The sequence below is a fragment of the Stegostoma tigrinum genome, chromosome 12 (assembly GCF_030684315.1).
Source record: "Stegostoma tigrinum isolate sSteTig4 chromosome 12, sSteTig4.hap1, whole genome shotgun sequence".
In the NCBI taxonomy this organism is placed as follows: Eukaryota; Metazoa; Chordata; class Chondrichthyes; order Orectolobiformes; family Stegostomatidae; genus Stegostoma; species Stegostoma tigrinum.
Window position 1 is genome coordinate 45,277,156 of NC_081365.1, and position 20,331 is coordinate 45,297,486.

At 39.7% G+C, this 20,331-nt stretch overlaps 1 protein-coding gene across 1 annotated transcript in view; it reads right to left on the bottom strand.

The window, feature by feature from the left end:
• The window catches only part of otc (ornithine transcarbamylase), a 67,081-nt gene that overhangs the window by 31,138 nt on the left and 15,612 nt on the right, over positions 1-20,331 (bottom strand). Inside the window, exon 4 of the mRNA XM_048540131.2 lies at positions 5,747-5,834. Within this exon, the coding sequence (XP_048396088.1) occupies positions 5,747-5,834 (88 nt within the window). The remainder of the gene's footprint in view (positions 1-5,746; positions 5,835-20,331) is intronic.

Consider the following 20,331-nt stretch of genomic DNA (forward strand, 5'->3'; position numbering starts at 1 on the left):
TTGCTGAGCAACAGCACATGCATCAGCTTTTACTTAGAACATTTATACTCTGCACCGTGGGATACTTACAGTGTTTACATTAATGTAAAACCCTGATTTAAACAAGCATTCCCAATTGCCTAGATACAAAATTAAAAATGATTTATTGGATGATAGTTTTGGCCCGAGTTCTTTTTTAGTGTTATAGAGTTAATTGCTGGTAATGCTTAGTTAGATTCTGTACATTTGAAACATAACATCTAATGTAATACAGTAGTAGACTGAGCAAAACCTGGTTTAACACAATTTTGGCAATTCAACAGCCTCCAATGATGCTGATTCAGCTACCTGCATTAATTTTAGTTAAAATAGCCTTACTGGTACTCCACATGCAAATATTCAGTTAACGAACACCTACAATTAATCAGTGCAAACGTCTGTAGTGTTCATCTTTCAGTTTAAAATTTTGACATTAATTTATCATGCAAAGAACATTTTAATCAAGAATACTTTTTTGTTCAGCTTTTTTTGACTTTGGAGAGATGTTGATATATAACTAGCCAGTGGGGCTGATTAAGCAGAATTATTTTCACACGGAAAATTATGAAAATGATGTTGTGCAATAGTACAAACAGAAATTTTGCATTTTCAATTATTTTCCACAGGCAAGAATCAACATGATCAGGTTTTAGCTTGGCACAAAATTGCAGAAATGAGGGTCACTCTATTCCCCAACAGTTTGTCATCCCTTACCTATAATGTGAAATATCACTTGCCTTCTTAAACCTAGTGAAGTGCAGCTAAGGGTTATCATGTCAATTCTGGGCCAGATACCTACTGTCGAGAGCAGGGAGCCCTGTGCATTAGGGCAACAGTACAGACTCCCATTAGCAACTCATTCTGCTTTGGGTTTTGGTCCAGCTCAGCTTCCTGTCTTTGGCATTATGGTGCAAGTCTAACTAGTCAGACTGGTCATTAAATAACTGGTGAAAGTGATAGGTGATGGTGCAGTCTGAAGGTATCCTATATGTCGACAGTGGGACTGAGCAGATTAACTGTCCATAGGCCTGCAATGACAGGTTCCCTCCCTCCTGCCTCGCTGCTCTTTCAACATGGATCTGTCTGTGAAGTAGCAGGATGATCAGGAGAGAGGGAACCTTTGATTGGATAGGTAGGAGCAGTCAACATAGGACAGACTGAATTATTCTGTATTATTCATTCAGGAGACATGAACTTTGGTGGCTGGGCATCTGTGATGGGAGCAGTAGCTTGGTGTTACCCGTGTACACTGCTCCTCCAGCACTTCTGGGGTCAGTTCCTGCTTTCAAGAACTGTCAGCTTTAACTGACAGTTAATGATTTTTTAAAAAGCAACGCAACTTCTGTAAGCAGGAACGTTCCAATTTTTTTTTTCTTTAAAGCCTATCAGAAAACCACAAAGCTGCCCGAAGGTCAGAAACAGAGCTTCTGGCCTGTAGCAACTGTCAGCAAAACTGACAACTTCAATTCTTTCTTTTAAAGCTGCTCTTTTGACACCTGTCTTTCTGACCTTTGTCCTGACAGTGGATTTCCAAAATTCCTCACCTTTGAGCTTCATAAAGAGTTCATTCAGTTTTTGTCACCCCCCGTATTTTGCCACTCGAGATAGCTGCCTGTATACATACCACTACCCTCCACTAAGGTCACAGTGGGGTCTGGCTTGTCCTTTGCCAGGAGCACCCTGTAGGAACTGCTCATCGTTCTGCCACCTGGAGGCCTTATTTCGACTGATTAAGGGTACCCAGAATGACTTCTCCCCATATTCCATCTAGTGATGCCAGTGTTTCCACGGTGCATTTTCACCTCGAGTGCCACGTCACTTTAGCAAGTGCCATTGACACTAACTAAGCAAGTAAAGCCACAAATAAAAAATACATAACACTAACACATATGAAAGACTTTAGAAACTCTATGTAAATATAAGCATTAATTTATGTTCATTAAGTGCGCCTTTTCCTCTGATTCGCCATCAGAAAATAAAAAAAATACAAGAAGCTGCATCAGAGTTCAATTTAACTACATGTGGGCAAGATATTGGTAAATGATTTTTTTTTAAAACAGTTCTTTGCTACTCCTTTTCCATATATATTTCCTTTGTAATTTTATGTAACATGAACAAAACTCTAATTAGCAAAGATGCATATTTTTACTGTTCACTTACAAACATTACCTGTTGTACAGTAAAATATTTCAAGCTACCATATTATTTTTCCCTGTAAGAAGCTGCAAAGCTTCTTTATATGTGTCCAATTATGATGTATACTCTTTTGTTTAGTAACTATAAGTTACAACTCCATCAAAAGCTTTGTGCAAATTACAACTATGGTTGGACTAATTGTATCGAGTTCCTGTGAATCCAGTAAACCGGACAATACAATGCGTAATTAAGTTTTGTTGCTCTGGCATTACTGTCAATTGCTTTTCTGTTTGTTTCATAGCCCAGGGCACCAGATGGTCCAGCCTGATTACCCAGAGTGCAGTGCAGAAAGCAGGGCAAACAAACAATAAAAAACATGAATAAGATGAAGGGCAGAGCCACATGGACCATCAAGCAGAGGGATGTACTGCTAGATAAAAGGCCCTAATAATAATAATATGTCATGCCCACATTTCCTATTCCCTGCGGAAAGGCTATTTACTGGCGAAAGATTACACTACAATTAGGCTGGCTCCAATTTGCAGCTGATTCTGATCTGATCTATTCCAACCAATATGAAGTTCAATTCAACAAAACTTCTTTCAAAAATGTCAGCAAAAGCAGTGCTAATTTTTGGCGGTAGGGTACAAAGAACTGAATTTATTTTAAAGACATATTAATCAGTTTCTTAATTTTGAGTATAGTTTATAAACAGAAATGCTAAATGATTAATTATAAACAAGACCTGTGATTTGTGCAACACATTTGATAGTTTGTAATGCATCAAGCAGGAAAACTAGGGAATTTAAGGGAAAAATAAGGACTGCGATTAAATGTTAAAACTTTTATACTTTAATGCTTTTTATTTTGAGGACAGGTATACATACAAGTCCATATTGTTTAATCATTAATGAGCGTTTTAGTGTTGATTGTCAATGCCTTGAAAAAAAAGGCCAAAGGTTGTTCAAATCTCATTTTACTCAAATTTAGCCGCATTGAAACGGTATCCAAGTTGAAGCTCAAACATCTTCCGGCATGAGAAAGGAAAAAGATCAGTAAAGCTGGTCCCTAGCACCATCTGGTGACCAATGTTGGTAGCAGTCCTTAGTTGAATGAATCAAATGGGAAGGCTACGACCAGAGAATGAGTTTTTTGTTGTGCACTGATATTGTCTCGAACTCTGAGTCAGGGCACTTAGATCCAAGGCTCAGGGTGTGTAATAACATATCCAAACAGGTTGATTAATATTACTACAACAAGAGGATGGAAAGAAGTATGGGAAGTCTTATTCTATGGTATTCGTGAAACAATAAAAAGAGCATACTTTTATATTTTAGAAAGCACTAGAATGAAATGATTCTTTATTTGATGTCTAAAAAGTATATATTTTTCTGACAGATATCAATTCTATATTTGAAGGATTGTATTTGTTCAGTAGCTATTGATAGTTAAATGGGAGTTTAACTTTAAGTGACTGGATTATTTATTTGACAAAAATTAAGAGCTGATCTCGCATAAGATAAATGACCTAAGTGACGACTTATTAACTTACATGGTATCAAGGAACCCAAGCAAAACCAGCATTAATGGAAATCAGAGGGAAAACTCTGCTATGTGTAATTGTGGTTATTGTAGGCCAGTCCTCCCAACTCCAGGACATTATTGCAGGAGTTCTTGAGTGTTGTATTCTAAGCCATTTTCAGCTGCTATATCAATGACTTTCCCTCCATAAGATCAGAAGTGGGGTGTTTGCTAATGACTGCATAATGTTCAGCACAATTTGTGACTCTCAGATACTGAAAAGGTTCATTGCCACATGCAACGAGACCTGGATTACATCCATCCTTGAACTGATAGCTGGCAAATACAATGCATGCCACGTAAGTGCTGGGCAGTGTTCATCACTCAACATGAGAGAACGTGAGCATTGTCCATTTGTTATTCAATGTCATTATCATCACTGAAATTCTGCTATCAACATTCTGCAAGATTATCAATGACCAGAAATTGAACTGGACCATCCATGAACATGCTATGGCTATAACAGAAGGTCAGAGGCTAGAAATCTGCAGTGTGTAATTCACCTGTCTCCCCAAAAACATCCACCATCCACAAGGAACAGATCAGGACTATGATGGCATGCACTTCCCGTGTCTAGTTGAATGAAGCTCTGACAACATTCAAGGAAGATTAACACTATTCACATCAAAGCAACAGCCTTGATTGGCAGCACATTCACTACCTTCACCACTGGAACACAGTGGCATCTGTGAGTAACATCTCCAAGATGCTCTGCAGTAACTCACATCTCCTTCAACAGCACTTTGCCAACCTGCAACCTCGATCACACAGAAGGACAGGACTGCACATACATGGGAACACCAGCACCTGCAAGTTACCCCCTAAGTCACTCACCATCCTGACTTGAAACTATTTCATATTTCCTTTACTGTCATAGGGTCACTGTACTGGAACTCCTTTCCTAACAATATTTAGAGTGTTTTCACAGACCAAGGACTGCAAGGTTCAAGAAGGTAGTCAACTGCCTTCTTCTCTGGGCCATTTAGGGATGGGTAATAAATGTGAACTCAGCCAGTGATGCTCATATCCTATAAACAAGCAAGAAAAAAAAAATTCTGCGAGTAGCACCCTGTCACAAGTGTACCACAAGTCCATTATGCTGCTGCCTCTAATTTTTATTACTGGAGGTGCATCTAATTCTGAATAATTCTGCGTACAGATTGAAGACATTGGTGACAGTACACAGCCTTGTTGGATTCTTTTCTTCACTTGAAACATATCTGACTGTCCTTCTCTAGTTTGATGCTCACTATTTGGTCCAAAGATAAAGTCTGGGTAAATCTCATATCCTTATTGACAATGTTACATTTCAACAGCATATCTATTGCTAGTGATATACAAAGTTGAAAGCCTTTCATATTGTATGAGGCACATGTAAATGTTTTTCTTGCTTTTCAACTTTTTTTAAATGATTGTTCCCAGATTAAATATTCCTTCTCCTGTTCCTACTCCAGGTCTAAGTCCACACTGTGTCACTAATTTTAGTTCAAAATCTATTATTATTTATTTGTTACAATTTTCGAGATCACATTTATTAGATGACAATCAGCTTGTAGAAATGTTTGTATTCTATTGTTGTAAATTTTTTAGGTAACTAAACAAATAATGCACATCTTAAGTCTCTTGAAATGTATTCTTTGGTTGCTGTAAGCACTTTTAATTCTGTTTGTCCAAAGACACCTTTAGATATTCTGTGTATATATTGCGTCTGGAGAGAAAATTACCACTTCATTCTTAACTGACATCAATAATGCTTCAAAATGGTACATATTGTGGTCAGATGAAACACAGTTCCACTTCTTTATATTTAGCTATGATTTCTCACTTGGTGGTAGCTCTACTGGATTCCTTTATTAAAGACCATAAATTCTGGAGAAGATCACACTCCAAACGTGCCATTGCAATCGTACTCTTGTACTGGAGGCACTATTTTCTAGTTTCAATTACTATAACACATTCAACATCATATTGTCTTTATCATCTCCCTGTCCAGTTTTATGCTGCCACTAACCTTGCTGTGTCTTTACGACTCTCATTTATTCCTAGATGAATATCTTGTGTAGTGAGGAAGCATGGGTGTCCTCCCAGCAATGCAAATCCTTTGGGGAGAAAAACAGAGAATATTACACGTAGTAGTGAACGATGAAGAACTGATTTATTTAAAGTTTCTCCTAAGCATCTTTATTGAAATTTTGAAACTTGTATAGATTTTCCTTGAGCACTAATTGTATGGTTTGTGCCCAGATAGCTAAAGATTCTTAGCGATGCTGCAGGCACAGTAAGTGTACATTAATGTGAGGTAAATCCAAGGTCAAAATCCCCTGTTGCCCTTTGAATAATGCATTTATTCAATTCCCTCCATGCCTGTAACAAATAAAGCAACTTGTACGTTTTTCATGTGCATTAAAGCTGGTGCTGAAAAACTACAAAACAAGAGTACAAAGCTAAATAATAATTTAATCCAGAAAATGGGCAGGAACAAAGTTTGCATAATGTGGACAGGGATGATGATTCCTAGGTAAAAGACAAATCAGAAATGGTTATTGAAAGTAAAGGCAGTGGGGCCAATTTTAATTTCAACCATCTTATAGGATCAGGTCAAACATCAATTTCACAAGCCATCATTCTCCATCAAAGTGAATGGATACTAAAATAAAATTGAGCAATTCTTGGGAGAAATGGGTAGTGTTGTCTACTAAGTATTACAGTTTCCATTGTACAACTCCTCCCAAGAATTCCTCAACATCAAGGACACCAAAATAGAAGAGGACGAGACAACGATATCCTTCGACATAACATCACTATTTACATCCATAAACATCAACCCAGCCAAAGAGACAATTACCACACTTCTGGAAAAATCAGGAAGACAAGCGCCCCACGATACCATCAACAAGGACGGCACCCTGAAGCTGCTGGATCTGTACCTCACAACCCACTTCAACTTCAATGGGCCATGTATTTCAACAAATCAACAAAACACTAATATCAGGACTGATTGCAGAAGCAGTAATGCAAAGGTTAGAACAGACAGTACTACCCACTATACAACCTACATTCTGGGTCCGCTATGTAGGTGACATCTTTGTGATTATCAAATGCACAAGACTAGAAGACACATAAACAACATCCTCATCAGGATAAAGTTCACAAAAGAAGATGAGAACAACGAACTACCCTTCCTAGACACAACGGTGGAACACGAGAACAATGGGGAATTCCAGACTGGCGTACATAGAAAGTCCACACTTGTGAGTCAGATACTTAATTACTCCAGCAACTACTCCAACACCCATAAATGGAGCTGCATCAGGACATTATTCAAATGAGCTGCAACACACTGCAGCAACCCGGAATTGTGCAAAGCAGAAAAGGTGCACTTAGAGATTTTAAAATGAATGGATACTCAAAAAAGCACAATCCGCTAATACCTCCACAACAGACCACAATAAGACGACACAACGCAGCCACACACTCTACTGTACTCACCCTACTGTAAAATCAGAGACGGCCACAAGACTACTCAGACCCCTTGGCATCAGGGTAGACCACAAACCGACAACCACCCTGCGATAGCAACTGACGAACGCAAAAGGATCCCATACCCACAGCCAATGAAATTAACATAACATGCAAGATACCACACAAGGACTGTAAGAAACATTACATAGGCCAAACTAGAAGGAAACTGACAATAAACATACACGAACACTATTCTCACTGGTCTCAATACACACGGACAAAGAAGGACACAAATTCAATTGAGACAACACATCCATAATAGCACAAGCCAAACAGAGACATGCCAGGGAATTCCTGGAGGCCTGGCATTCCAACCAGAACTCCATCAACAACACATCGAATGCAACCTGATATACAAACCACTGAACAACAACTGGAAGTGATGATAACCACCCCAGCAAAACGAGGCATATAAATAACAAGTGGAACAGAACACCGACACTTCAGCGGAGGCACACTGAGATGTTACCTAGCAGGGTGATGCAACATCTACAATCAAATACACCGGCCCAGCGAGCGAGTTTACAATCTCAGATTATGTCATAGGATTGGAGGGTACCTTGAAAAACTGTTGTTTTGACTGTACTGTGCACAATAGAGATCAACTTTTTTCATTCAGTACACATTGTGGAGCTTTTATTTCTTTGATCAGATGTAGTTCCTTCAGTGACATTTCTATGAATTATCTTCCTAGCAATTATTTCCAGAGGCATTTTTAAAACAGGTAACTCTAAGTCTTTCAGCTTCGGGTGAAAAAACAAGCTAACAAGCAATGTTTTGACAGCAGGAGCAGCAAGTCTTAGAAATATCTGATTTTGTTGATTGACAGTAATTTAAGAACTAAGACCAAACTAAAAGCCATAACATCACAAGTAATAGAAACAGGAATTGGCCACTCGGCCCCTCAACCTTGCTCCTTCATTCAATAGGGTCAAAAGCTCCTGCAGATTTTTTTGTATCTGAAATTTCTCATGTCCACTTTGCTGGCCTTTCCCCCATAACCCTCGATTCCCCTAATAAACAAGAATCTTAGTGAAAATAATTTACAGCTGAGGACAATAGTCAATTCTTCAATAAAATATAATGCAGTGATGCCGATATACACTTGTATTTTTCCACCAATTGTGTTATTATCTAAAGTTTATAGAGCTTAGTTTATAAGTTTATAATTTCTTAAGGATAGTGAGCTCTCTTCCACATTTTGAGCTCCAAGTTTCAGTTTTAATAAAATGCTGGATGATTCAGATATGCCTTTGCATTTCTAAATTGAAAAGTTTAATCTGATTCTTGTAAGGGCAGTTCATTTACCTCAATGACTCCGATATGGTGCACTTTTCACCAGGGGGAAACTGAACAATGAAAAACAAAGCATGAAAATATCATTTGACTTACGCCTAGTCTTCCCACATTCAATTCGGAACTGGAAAAATAATGTTGTTTAATTGGAGCAGTGAGTTGTATGCGCTCACAGGACTACAACCTAAGCCATGTAACGTAAACAAGATTAGACTGTGATGTCCTGCAGCCAAGTCAAAAACACAGCCTTCAAAGTAATTTCACAAAATCACTCACATCACTGCGGTCATTTCACTCAGCTATGTTCAGAAACCAACACAAACACCAATGTTACACATACCACAATCAGGTGAGGAGGGAGTTAAACAGCTCCTTCTTTTGCCCGCTTGATCAAAACAGGCTTTTGTTCTAAAAGAAATGAATGTGCTGGCCAATGTGATCAGAGATAATGGGAACTGCAGATGCTGGAGAATCCAAGAAAACAAAGTGTGAAGCTGGATGAACACAGCAGGCCAAGCAGCATCTCAGGAGCACAAACCTCTCTGATGAAGGGTCTAGGCCCGAAATGCCAGCTTTTGTGCTCCTGAGATGCTGCTTGGCCTGCTGTGTTCATCCAGCCTCACACTTTGTTATCCTGTGCTGGCCAATGTGGTGTTTAACTGTTTACATGCTGTGAATATAAATATACAGGTTTTCTTGATTATTTTGTTTGAAAATAGAATTATGCTTACAAGGTCCCAGTAAAATAATAAAAATGCTTCAATTTTCACACAAACACCCATTTGAAGTTCATACACACAATCACCAGTAAGCACCAATAATAGAGAGGGAGGATAAATCAAACAATATGTTCAAGTCCACTTCTCATTGGTTGATGGGTTGATCTAGGTCGTGATCATCTGAGCTTGGTGATCCATTTGCTTTCAGCGTCAAGGCAGTTTAAAAGTGTAAACAGAAGATTTATCCATTCTTATATGGACAGCAGCTAAGTAAGATACTTTAAGATCTCTATAATTGCAGACGTGCATATTCAATTAGCAAACAGTGTTCAATCTTTCAGAAGGGGTGCAGAGAGAGAGAATGCAATCCACAAAAGGGCTCTTCAAATGGTATAATTTCTGCTATCATCTATGGCTTGGCCAAACAGTTCCTTAAACACACAGGTTATCTGACTTGTTACATGTAACTATCTCTAATTGAACAAGTAACCCACACATGCTAATATATAGTGGATTCTGCCTGTAACTTGATGAGATTATGGCTGGGTGTTGAATATTCCTCTGATCCAAAGTCCTTTGTATGGAGTGGTGATATCTAATGCTTGTTCCCCACTCAGATGAATCTGCATGACCTACATTTAGGGACAGGAAATGTGGTTCTTTCACATTCCTCTAAGGTAATTCTCTTCGACAGGCTCTTTGCAGACAGGTTGGTTTCACTTAACGGCTTCGATGTACAGTGATGCAAATATTCAACCATTTTAGAAAAGATACAATTTCAAGTCACTGGTCTGCAGCCTCAGTCTTCTTTCAAAATCCAATCAGTGGTTTCCAATTCAGTTCTTTCTTTAAAAAATAAAGCTTAGCTTGAAATATACAATAGGGAAAGGGTTTTAACGGGGTCCTTTTTCCATAAATGTGAATACATTCAATTCAATTGTATTGCTCTTGACTGGGTTTTCATTTTAACTTCACTCCTCACAAGAAACGTACTTTCAACTGTAAATCTGTTTCAAACATTGGAGGTCCATTTAAAAATAATTTTTAAACTAGACAATAGTAAAATGCACTCAGTAAACTCTTGACTAACACTCGTGATCAGACATTTTTTTTCCACTCTAGATTCATATTTTCTCTCTCATACGAAGGATCCAGTATTCATTGTGCTACCTAAACCTCATAAGATATCAAGCTGACTGAATAACAGTAGACCACAAATATGTAAAATTACATTGCAATTTTTGTCAGCCCAGTATTGTATTACTTTCTCTCTTGATCTCTAAATCATATCCTACATTCTTAACATTGAAATTTCATTCAGCTACCATGCTTTTTCTCATATTCATTGGGAGTTAAATGACATGCTGGCGCCAGTGGATGACAATTGAATGGATAGTCTGTCAGATGTTAGACTGTCTGCCTTCCTCATCAAAATCAATTGTAAACTTGGATCTCAGAACAATTCTGCCACATGAAGGGATTGTGTATGCTCCCTGGTCAGTGTGTCACTGCATTAAAACATTTTGCCTCTGGCACTGCAGACCATCTGTGCATGTCAAACAGGAACTCTTGCAGGATATGAGGGCAATCTTTGACAAGTATACTGGGAGAAAGTGGTGCACGCCTATAGACAAATATACCAGCCACATTTAGCATCACTAACACAGGGAACAGAAGGACTATACAGCATGCTTTTCTGCATTAAAAAGAAAATAATACATTTGCCTATATGCCTTACTGAATATATACCTCAGTCATTTGAAAGCTGCAACTCATGCAAAATGCCCAGAAGAGCAATTATATGCAATTTCAGTGATAGTTAGTAATCAATTAAGCCTACAAATCCCCTCAATAAAAGGCTAACATTTGACATTTCTCATATAGTCGTGCTGTACTTTTTAAAGCAGAGTTTGCTTTACACATGCCAGGAGATCTGATTTTAACTGGATAAGTCCACAACACTGCAGACATTTCAAAATAACTTATAAAAATCTTCCTTGTAGCAGTCGGGACAATGGATCCTGGCCTCACCCCACCTTAAGCTGCAGAGCACTAGGACCTGCCAAATATTTGTTATTCAGCTTCTTCTCCTTCATTTGGGCTAGATAATTCTATCTAAGGATGGGTGTAGTTGAAGGGGAGGCCAAAATTTGTTTTGTGGGGCTCAGAGAAGCATCTTTTTCCTTCTGGATAAACAAAGGAAATGGAGACAGTGGGAATATCTAGATCTCCGAGATATAGTGCAGCAGCTTTCCTGGGGTAACAAGTAAATCAAGGTATTTTCAGCATAATGAGACCTTTGATTTTCTAAGGCAGGTTCCCATCTACTTTTCGCAGGTGCCTCAGCCACCTGACTATAGGGAGCAATTAAAACGCTGACCAACAGATTTCCAGCAAAAACATGTTGAGTCCCAGTGTTGCCTTTTAAAAGCCCCTGAACACTGTTCCTGCCAAGTGCAATGAGTTAATTTAACCATCAACCCTCAACCATTCCCTCATATATTGCTTGAGTGTCTACTCAACAGCTAGCAGCCACAGAGTGATAGGGTTCACTATTCAGGGTCTTTTAACCTAACATTTCCCAGCAATTACTGGCCAATATCATTTTTCAGTGACTCATAGCTCAATTTTAAAATTTAGTTGCTGCTGAAACAATGAGACCAATAGCTGGTTGTGAATTTGTTGAACGCTTCAATAGATATTGCTTGACTCTTTTCCAAAAGAAATGGGTAACTTTCCAACTACTGATAGAGGATAGGTAGGAAGGTGAACCATCTTTTAAAATAAAAGATGTGATCTACAATGCCACAACAGAACCTAGGTTCTTGAGGGCGCAACAACTACAGGATTGGAGATGATCTGGGAAGGCTTCCCTCCACTCTGGCTCTCACTCTTACCTGAAGTTTCTGCAGCAGAATCTGGTACACAGGAGGAACAGTAAAACTTCTCCAATCCAGTAGATATATACGGAAGGCACAAAAAATGTCAGCAGTAGAACCTACTTCCTCTATCTCGATGATAGTGCTCCAAAAGGATCCACTACCTCACGTGTAATGTATCCTCCCTTCCCCTCAGTTGCCAAACCCACACTGATGTTCCTAGCATTCTCCTACAGAACTCTCCTCTGTTTACCACATTTTGCAGCTCCGTCCAACCCCACTCTCTAGGAACCTCAAATTTCCATCTGAACAGCCAGCACTCTCATCTTAATGACCTCTCACTCTCATGCCTCAATCACCTTGATTTGATTCGATTTATTGTTGTCATATGTACCTCAGTAAAGTTTTGTTTTGCAAGCAGATCATAACATACAAAGGACAACTAGATCACAGGCTGTTTAGATAAAGCAAGGCATACTGGGTTACAGCTGCACAGGCAATGCACAAAAGCAAGATCAACATTAGATTTGAAATTTGCAAGGGCCTGTAAGCAGTTTAATAATGCCGGGTAAGAACCCATTCTTGAAGCTGTTGGTACATGTGTTTTAGCTTCTGTATCTTTTGCCTGATGGAAGAGTTTGGGAGAGAGTGTAATCAGGGTGGAGGGGTCTTTGATGATGTTGGCTATCTTTCTATGGCAATGAGAAACGTAGATGAGGTCCATAGATGGGAGATTGCTTGTGTGGTGGGCTATGTTCACAACTTTCCGTAGTTTCTTACTGTCTTGGGCACAGCAGTTGCCATACCAAGCCATGATGCATCCAGATTGGATGCTTTCTTTGGTGCATCTGTGAAAGTTGGTGAGGATCCTTACGGATATGCCGAATTTCCTTAGCTGCTGGAGAAAGAATAGGCCTTGTTGTGTGCCTTTGACTGTTGCATCTAGGTGGGAGGTCCAGGACAGATTCTTTGGTTATTGTTGCTCCGAGGAACTTGACACTCCAGACCCTCTCCATCTCAGCTCCTTTGAGGTCGATAGGGGCATGTCCTCCTCCTTTCTTCCTAAAATCAATGCTCAATTCTTTAATTTTGCTGACATTGACAAAAAGTTTGTTATCTTTGCACCACGACACCAAGCGTTCTATCTCCTTCCTGTATTCTGTCTCGTCAGTGTTTGATATCTGGCCTACAATGGTGGTGTTGTCAGCGAACTTATGTAGAGCATTCAGATGAAATTTGGCTACACAGTCATGAGCGTACAGACAGTACAGTAGGGGACTGAGAACGTATCCTTGTTGCCACTCCCCTTATTCTTCAGAGATGCCAGTTGGAGCCACAGAAGACACAGCCACGGCAACAGCTGGCAGCAGGGAAGTGAGTTGAAGGTGAATAAGTGAGGTGCAAGACAGGCGAGGTGTGATGACCAGCTTTCAATCTTGGAGAGTGATCTCTGAGAAGGAATATTACAAGCAGCAGCCCCTTTCCCAGCCTTGGTTACAGCTCTTCAGTTTAAGTTAACAACAGGTTCCCAGCCTGTCAATTTCAACGAACACACCCTGCCTGCCCGCCCTCCCCGCTCCCCGCTCCCCACCCCCACCACCAACACCATGCTGTGCACCTGCCTTGGTGACTCTTATGAGTCCCACAGAGTTCAAAATAGGCCCATTGTTTGTTAAAGCCAGAATTAATACAATTGTTTATTGGAATATTTGAATGCCTAACCAACAAATACAAGGCATTTTCCTACTCTCCTACAAACCCAGAACCAGGCAGGATCACATTGGGATCCTAACTCAATATCATCTTTAAAGGATTTGACTGCCTACCTAGAACCAAACCCATCTACCTTCATCAATAAAAATTCTCATGACTTCTTCTTTTGTGAGTTTCTGTGCTACTGTAATGACAGTGTTCCATTAATTACTGCATACTTTTCAGATTGATCAATTCCCGTAATGAATAGTTTGGGCTTTGTTAGACATGAGTGATATGCAAATGATAACTTGCTTTACATCTGTCACAATATTTTAAAATTTCTCTTGAAATAAAGAATCAATGTGAATAACATCCTATTCCACACTTCCTGCAACAAGAAAACTAAACTGTCAGTATAACAATTAGCAGTATAACATTTTTACATGGACAAAAAGAAACACAGATCTCATTATTTACTCTTACACTGGAGACTTCAGCATAATTGTAGGATAATTGTTTATTAAAAATGCAACAATTCTTTTTCAGCAAATTAATTTCATCAATATCCCATGCTGTCTTTTCTATTTAGTCATTGCTGGTACAGTCTCAGTGCCCGTTCCAAACAGGTTTCTTTATCTACACTAATTGAAAGAGATAGAAAAGTTTGAATCAAGCTTGACCTCTAGAGAATGAACTCAGATGAGAAGGGACCACAGGATATCGGATCAGAATTTGGCCATTCAGCCCATCGAGTCTACTCTATTTGATTATGGCAATTGATTCCAATCTCATGCATCAAGTTGTTGTGATATTTTCAATAGAATTTTCTTCATTTTGATTTTCACTTTACACATTTTCTTTGCCATACTGTGCTCCATTTCTGCTAACCTCTCAGATCAGATGAGCTCCATTTGGCACTGCTTTGTAAACTTCACCCCTCCTCTGCAAAATATACGAGTGATGCAAGGTCCCTACTGCTTCTAAAACTTTAAGGTGCCAGATGAAATGCAACCCATCAAAGCCTCAAATAAAGAAAAGATGAAAGAGGACAGTGTCTCTCACTAGCTACGAAGGTGGAAGAAGGGTGCAGCAATAAGATAGTCCCAATCATTGGGGCCCGATTTGTTACCAAAATCTGAGCACCATGTCATCAAGATCTGTTGGGACAATGACAATGCATGAATGACCTTGCAATAAATAAAGCTGGTCATTTATCTCATTTTACTGCATGGACCTTGCAGCATTCAAACAACATAAAAATAAGTACATTTCAAAAATTGATTGTTATGTCATTTAATGCAAGACTTTCTTTGTATACTAAGAGATGGAGGAAATTCATCAAGTCAATTAACCCCATCTCAACATGGCTCAGTGATTAGCCCTGCTGCCTTGCAGTGCCAGGGACCCAGGTTTGACGTCAGCCTTAGGTGATTTTCTCCCCGTGTCTGCATTGGTTTCCTTTGGGTGTTCTGGTTTCCTCCCACAGACCAAAAGACGTGTAGGTTAGGCAGATGGGCCATGCTAAATTGTCTATTGTGTCAGGGATGTGCAGGATAGGTAGATTAAACATGGGATATGCAGGATTACAGGGATGTGGTAGGGGAATAGGTCTGGGTGGGATGCTGTTCACAGTCTCAGTCTGGATTTGATGGTCCAAATGGCCTGCTTCCACACTGTAGGGATTCTATGATTCTAAAATTATGTGCAAACTTCTACCAAGGTCCACTTGTCAAGTCTGGTGGCAATGAAGAATTGGTGATAGGAACAGGGCTGTGAACCTGGAAGTCACTATTCAAGTATCTGCAAACAGACTACTGGACACCTATGTTGGGAGAGAGGTGTCTTTGGAAAACACAGTGTCTGTGACTGAGCAGTCATCCTTAGGATATCCTTTGCTCATCCAGTAGGGAAGGGGCTTCAACAAAACTGCCCTAAAAAAAAGGCTGCCCCACTTTCTCCTGGCTATGAAACCACACTCAGCAAGATCACCACTTTGGTGCTCAAGAAATCTCTGCTAATTTGTGGGACACCATGCCCCGTTTACACAAAAACCTGTGGGTTCAGAATCAGTATGTTCAGTCAAGTGAAGAGCCATGGCAGAAGCTCACAAATCTGAGGTGAGGACATCCTCAAATCGATGGAGCGCTGATGACAATCAAAGAAACTTACTTTAATCATTTTGATTTTGCAACATGAAACCTGCCATTCTATTTCAATCAGTAACTTCCATGTCTAGGCAAAAACATCAGCCACACAGCAGTACTTCATGGAAGGAGAATTGTAAAGACTTGCAAGAAACCTGTTAGTAGCTGTTGTAGAGAAATATGTCTGATAACAAAATACAGTTCTCTGATTTCACCGTCAGTTCTAGATTATTTTTCTTCTTTAATGTGAAGTTATTTACTTTCATTGCTGGTTTATTTTCTATATATATTTTTGCTACAGAATACCATGATTACACATTCTAAACTTATTTTTGTCTGTGTCCATAACAGCATTGTATAGTCTTCTCTGGTTACTTGAGCTTTTCTTTGCTATTTGTTCAATAGATCAAAGAAATGAAATTTACTGAAGTTGCATTGCAAAATACCTCAGGAATACTGAATTTGCCATAATGCTAAAACCATTAAATATAAAAGGAAATATTGATATATGCGCAATCAAAAATTGAGCACTTTATAAACTGCACATTTGCGCAAGAATGACTTTTTTTGATGCCAAAGTATTTGTTCACAAATTATTTATTGCAGGACAAAGTTCCTGCTACAGGCTTTGTGTCTGCATTAGCTATTTATTGTCAGTGTCAGTGCAGGGTTCAATGTCAGTGTATTAACTTGCAACAAAACAAAGTATCTTTACTGTCCAGAACATTATTCAAAATCCATTTATATTGTGCTATTATCTATAAATCAATGTTATGAATTCTGTGAATTAAATAAACTTGCAGATGCAGGATTGCTTGAATTTCTCAGATCATCGAGTACAGGAGTTGGGATGTCATCTTCCAGCTGTACAAGACATTGGCAAGGCCACATTTGGAGTAGTATGTACAGTTCTGGTTTCCCTGCTATAGGAAGGATATTATTAAACTGGAAAGGGTGTAAAAAAAGAATTACAAGGATGTTACCAGCACTGGAAGGGTTGAGTTATAAAAGGAAAGGCTGAGTAGGCTGGGACCTTTTTTCCCCCAGAGCGTAGGAGACTGAGGGGTGACCTTGTAGTAGTTTATGAAATCAACAGGGGAATAAATAAGCTGAATAGCCAAGGTCTTTTCCCCAGTGCATGGGAGTTCAAAACCAGAGGGTTTAAGGTGAAAGGACAAAGATTTAGAGGGACCTGAGGGTTAACTTTCTTGCATAAAGAGTGGTGCATATAAGGAATGAGTTGCCAGAAGTAGTGGTACGGGGGGGCCACAATTACAACATTTAAAATACATTTGAGCGGGTACATGATTAATAAAGGTTTAGAGGGGTATGGGTCAAACTCTGGAAAATGGGATTAGTTCATATTAGGAAACCTGGTAAGCATGGATGAGATGTGCCAAAAGGGCCTGTCTTCATGTTGTATACCTCTGATTCCTTGTCCTCAACTAATGTTTGTCATAACAGTTGTGCATTCCCATCAGATAAGCTGAATTCTAAATGCAACCTAATACACAACTGAACGGAACATGCGGAGTGAACTTAAATCTAACATTTGTAAAACTTTACAAAGATAAATATTGTCTTATTATACGTATTAGTGAACTCCATTCTTTTTGGATTAGCAATTCACTGAAATCTTTTGGCATTAGGTAAAGGGTTCTTATCCTCAAATCCAGGTTTCTCAATTGTGTGCTAGCTTCTCCCAGGCAAACAAACAGACTGCCAACTATCTCTTATCTGTGACCCATTATATCAGCTAGATTTGGGCATCTCTAACTGCTGAGTTCACAGAAATGAAGCTATTAGACCTTGAAGTTGGATGGCTCGCCAAGCTGTTTCGTTGTTCTGCAGACGTTTCATTGTTCTGCAGACGTTTCGTTACCAAGCTGGGTAATATCCTCAGTGGAGCCTCTGATGAAGCGTCAGTGTGTTTTCCCGTCTGGTTTTTAAACTCTGGGGTCCATTGCGATGGATTGCCTCACTTCCGGGTTTCCTCCGTAGTGGAATGTATATGGGGTTGAGTTCAATGTGTTTATTAATAGCCAGCTTCGTGGAGTGCTATGCTTCCAGGAATTCTCATGCTTGTCTCTGCCTAACCTGTCCCAGGATCTTGGTGTTGTCCCAGTCGAAGTCGTGGTTCTCCTTGTCCATGTGGGTTGAGATGAGTGAGTATTGGTCGTGTCTCTTTGTAGCCAATTGGTGTTCATGCACTCTTGTTGTTAGTTTCCTTCCTGCAATCCATCGCAACGGACCCCAGAGTTTAAAAACCAGGTGGGGAAACACACCGACACTTCATCAGAGGCTGCACTGAGGATGTTACACAGCACGGTAATGAAACGCCTGCGGAACAAAACAGCTCGGTGAGCCAACCACCCTCAACACCCACACCCGAGCTACAGATCTACTCCAAAACCTTAAAGCTATTAGATCACTTTCCACACATGGCCCTCCCTGGAAATGTATGAACAGATCTTTTGTATCAAACTATGTCATTACTTCAGAATCAGCATCTGGAACAGATGATTTGACTGATGTAATCCAGGTCTCAGAATGCGTGGAATCTGAGAATTTTGCCCACTAAGAGTTGGAAATTCTTTGGTAACAACAGTTTCCCAAATTATTTCCAAGTTAAAAATACACACATGATAATGCCCAGCTGTCCAGCATTTGTTCAGATTTGGAAATATGCAAATGAGCTGGTTGGCCAGTGGGTGTGTCGGTCCCTCAATTTCTTTCTTGGCTGTGATTGTTTTTAAGAGGACCTTCCCTTCACTTGCCTTACACTGGCAGCAATATTATCAGCAATTTCCATGCTGATCAGTAATCTAAATGAAAGGATTCCCGAATTAATGGGGAGAATAGATTCAGAATTTAGATCTGCCAACAGTCAGAACAGAGAAGAAATGTGTGCATTCTTCAAGAAAGTACTGTTAGAGTCTGTGTGAGATCCTTAACTGTGACAGATGCAGTGGCTTGTTTTATTGCAGGGTTGAACATAGAGTGCTGAAACAGTTGGTGGTCTACTCATTTTGTAGGGGCACTACCACAGCTTACAACCATCAGGGTAATATTTCTGTCTCAAAATGGCATTCTTCAGTATGAATGTTCCTTCAAGACTATAAACAGGATAAAAATTTAAAACATACCCAATTTTAAAGCTTCCTTTGGGAACTGCATTTGTTTCTTCTGTGTGTGTCTCAAATTATAATTACTTCTTTGTTTAACCTGCTGAATCCAGCACCACAGCGTAGGCAGCCACGGAGGAAGATGAGTTCGGAGATTTTACGTCCTTACTTCCCAATGTACCTTATTAGCTCCCAACTCATCACACCCCATGACCCCCTCATGACAACTTTGTGGTCATTCAACCAATATTAACTTAAGAACATAAAAATAAAATAGCAGCAGGAGTAGGCCATCAGGCCCATCGAGCCTGCTCCATCATTCGATAAGACCTTGGCTGATCTTTTCATGGACTCAGCTCCATTTAACTGTTCACTCACCATAACCCCTAATTTCTTTACTGTTCAAAAATCTGTCTATCTATCCTTGCCTTAAAAACATTTAACAAGATAGTCTCAACTACTTCACTGGCAATGAATTCCACAGATTCACAACACTTTGGGTGAAGAAGTTCCTCCTCAATTTAGTCCTAAACCTGCTCCCTTTTATTTTGAGGCTATGGCCCCTAGTTCTAGTTTCACCCACCAATGGAAACATCCCGCCTGCTTCTCCTTTATCTACTCCCTTCATAATTTTGTGTTTCTATAAGAATCCCCATGATTCTTCTAAATTCCAACGGGTATAGTCCCAGACCACTCAATCTCTACTTCAGAATTGACCTAGTGAACCTCCTCTGCACCCCCTCCAGTGCCAGTACATCCTTTCTTAAGTAAGGAAGCCAAAGCTGTGCACAGGACTCCAGGTGTGGCCTCACCAGCACTGTATACAGCTGCAGCATAAACTCCCTGTTTTTAAACTCCATTCCTCTAGCAAAGAAGGAGAATACTCCATTTTTGCCTTCTTAATTACCTGTGAAGATGTAAACCAACTTGTATTGATTCATGCACAAGGTCACCCAGTCTCTCTGTACAGCAGCATGCTGCAGTTTTTCAACATTTAGATAATAGTCCATGTTGATGTTATTCCTACCAAAATGGATGACTTCACATTTACCAACATTGTACACCATCTGCCAGACCCTTGCCCACTCACTTAACCTATCTATCTCCCTCATGCTGACTTTCAGTGTCCTATGCATGCTTTGCTCTACCACTCATTTTGGTGTCATCTGCGGACTCTGACGCACTACACTTGGTCCCCAATTCTAACTCATCTATG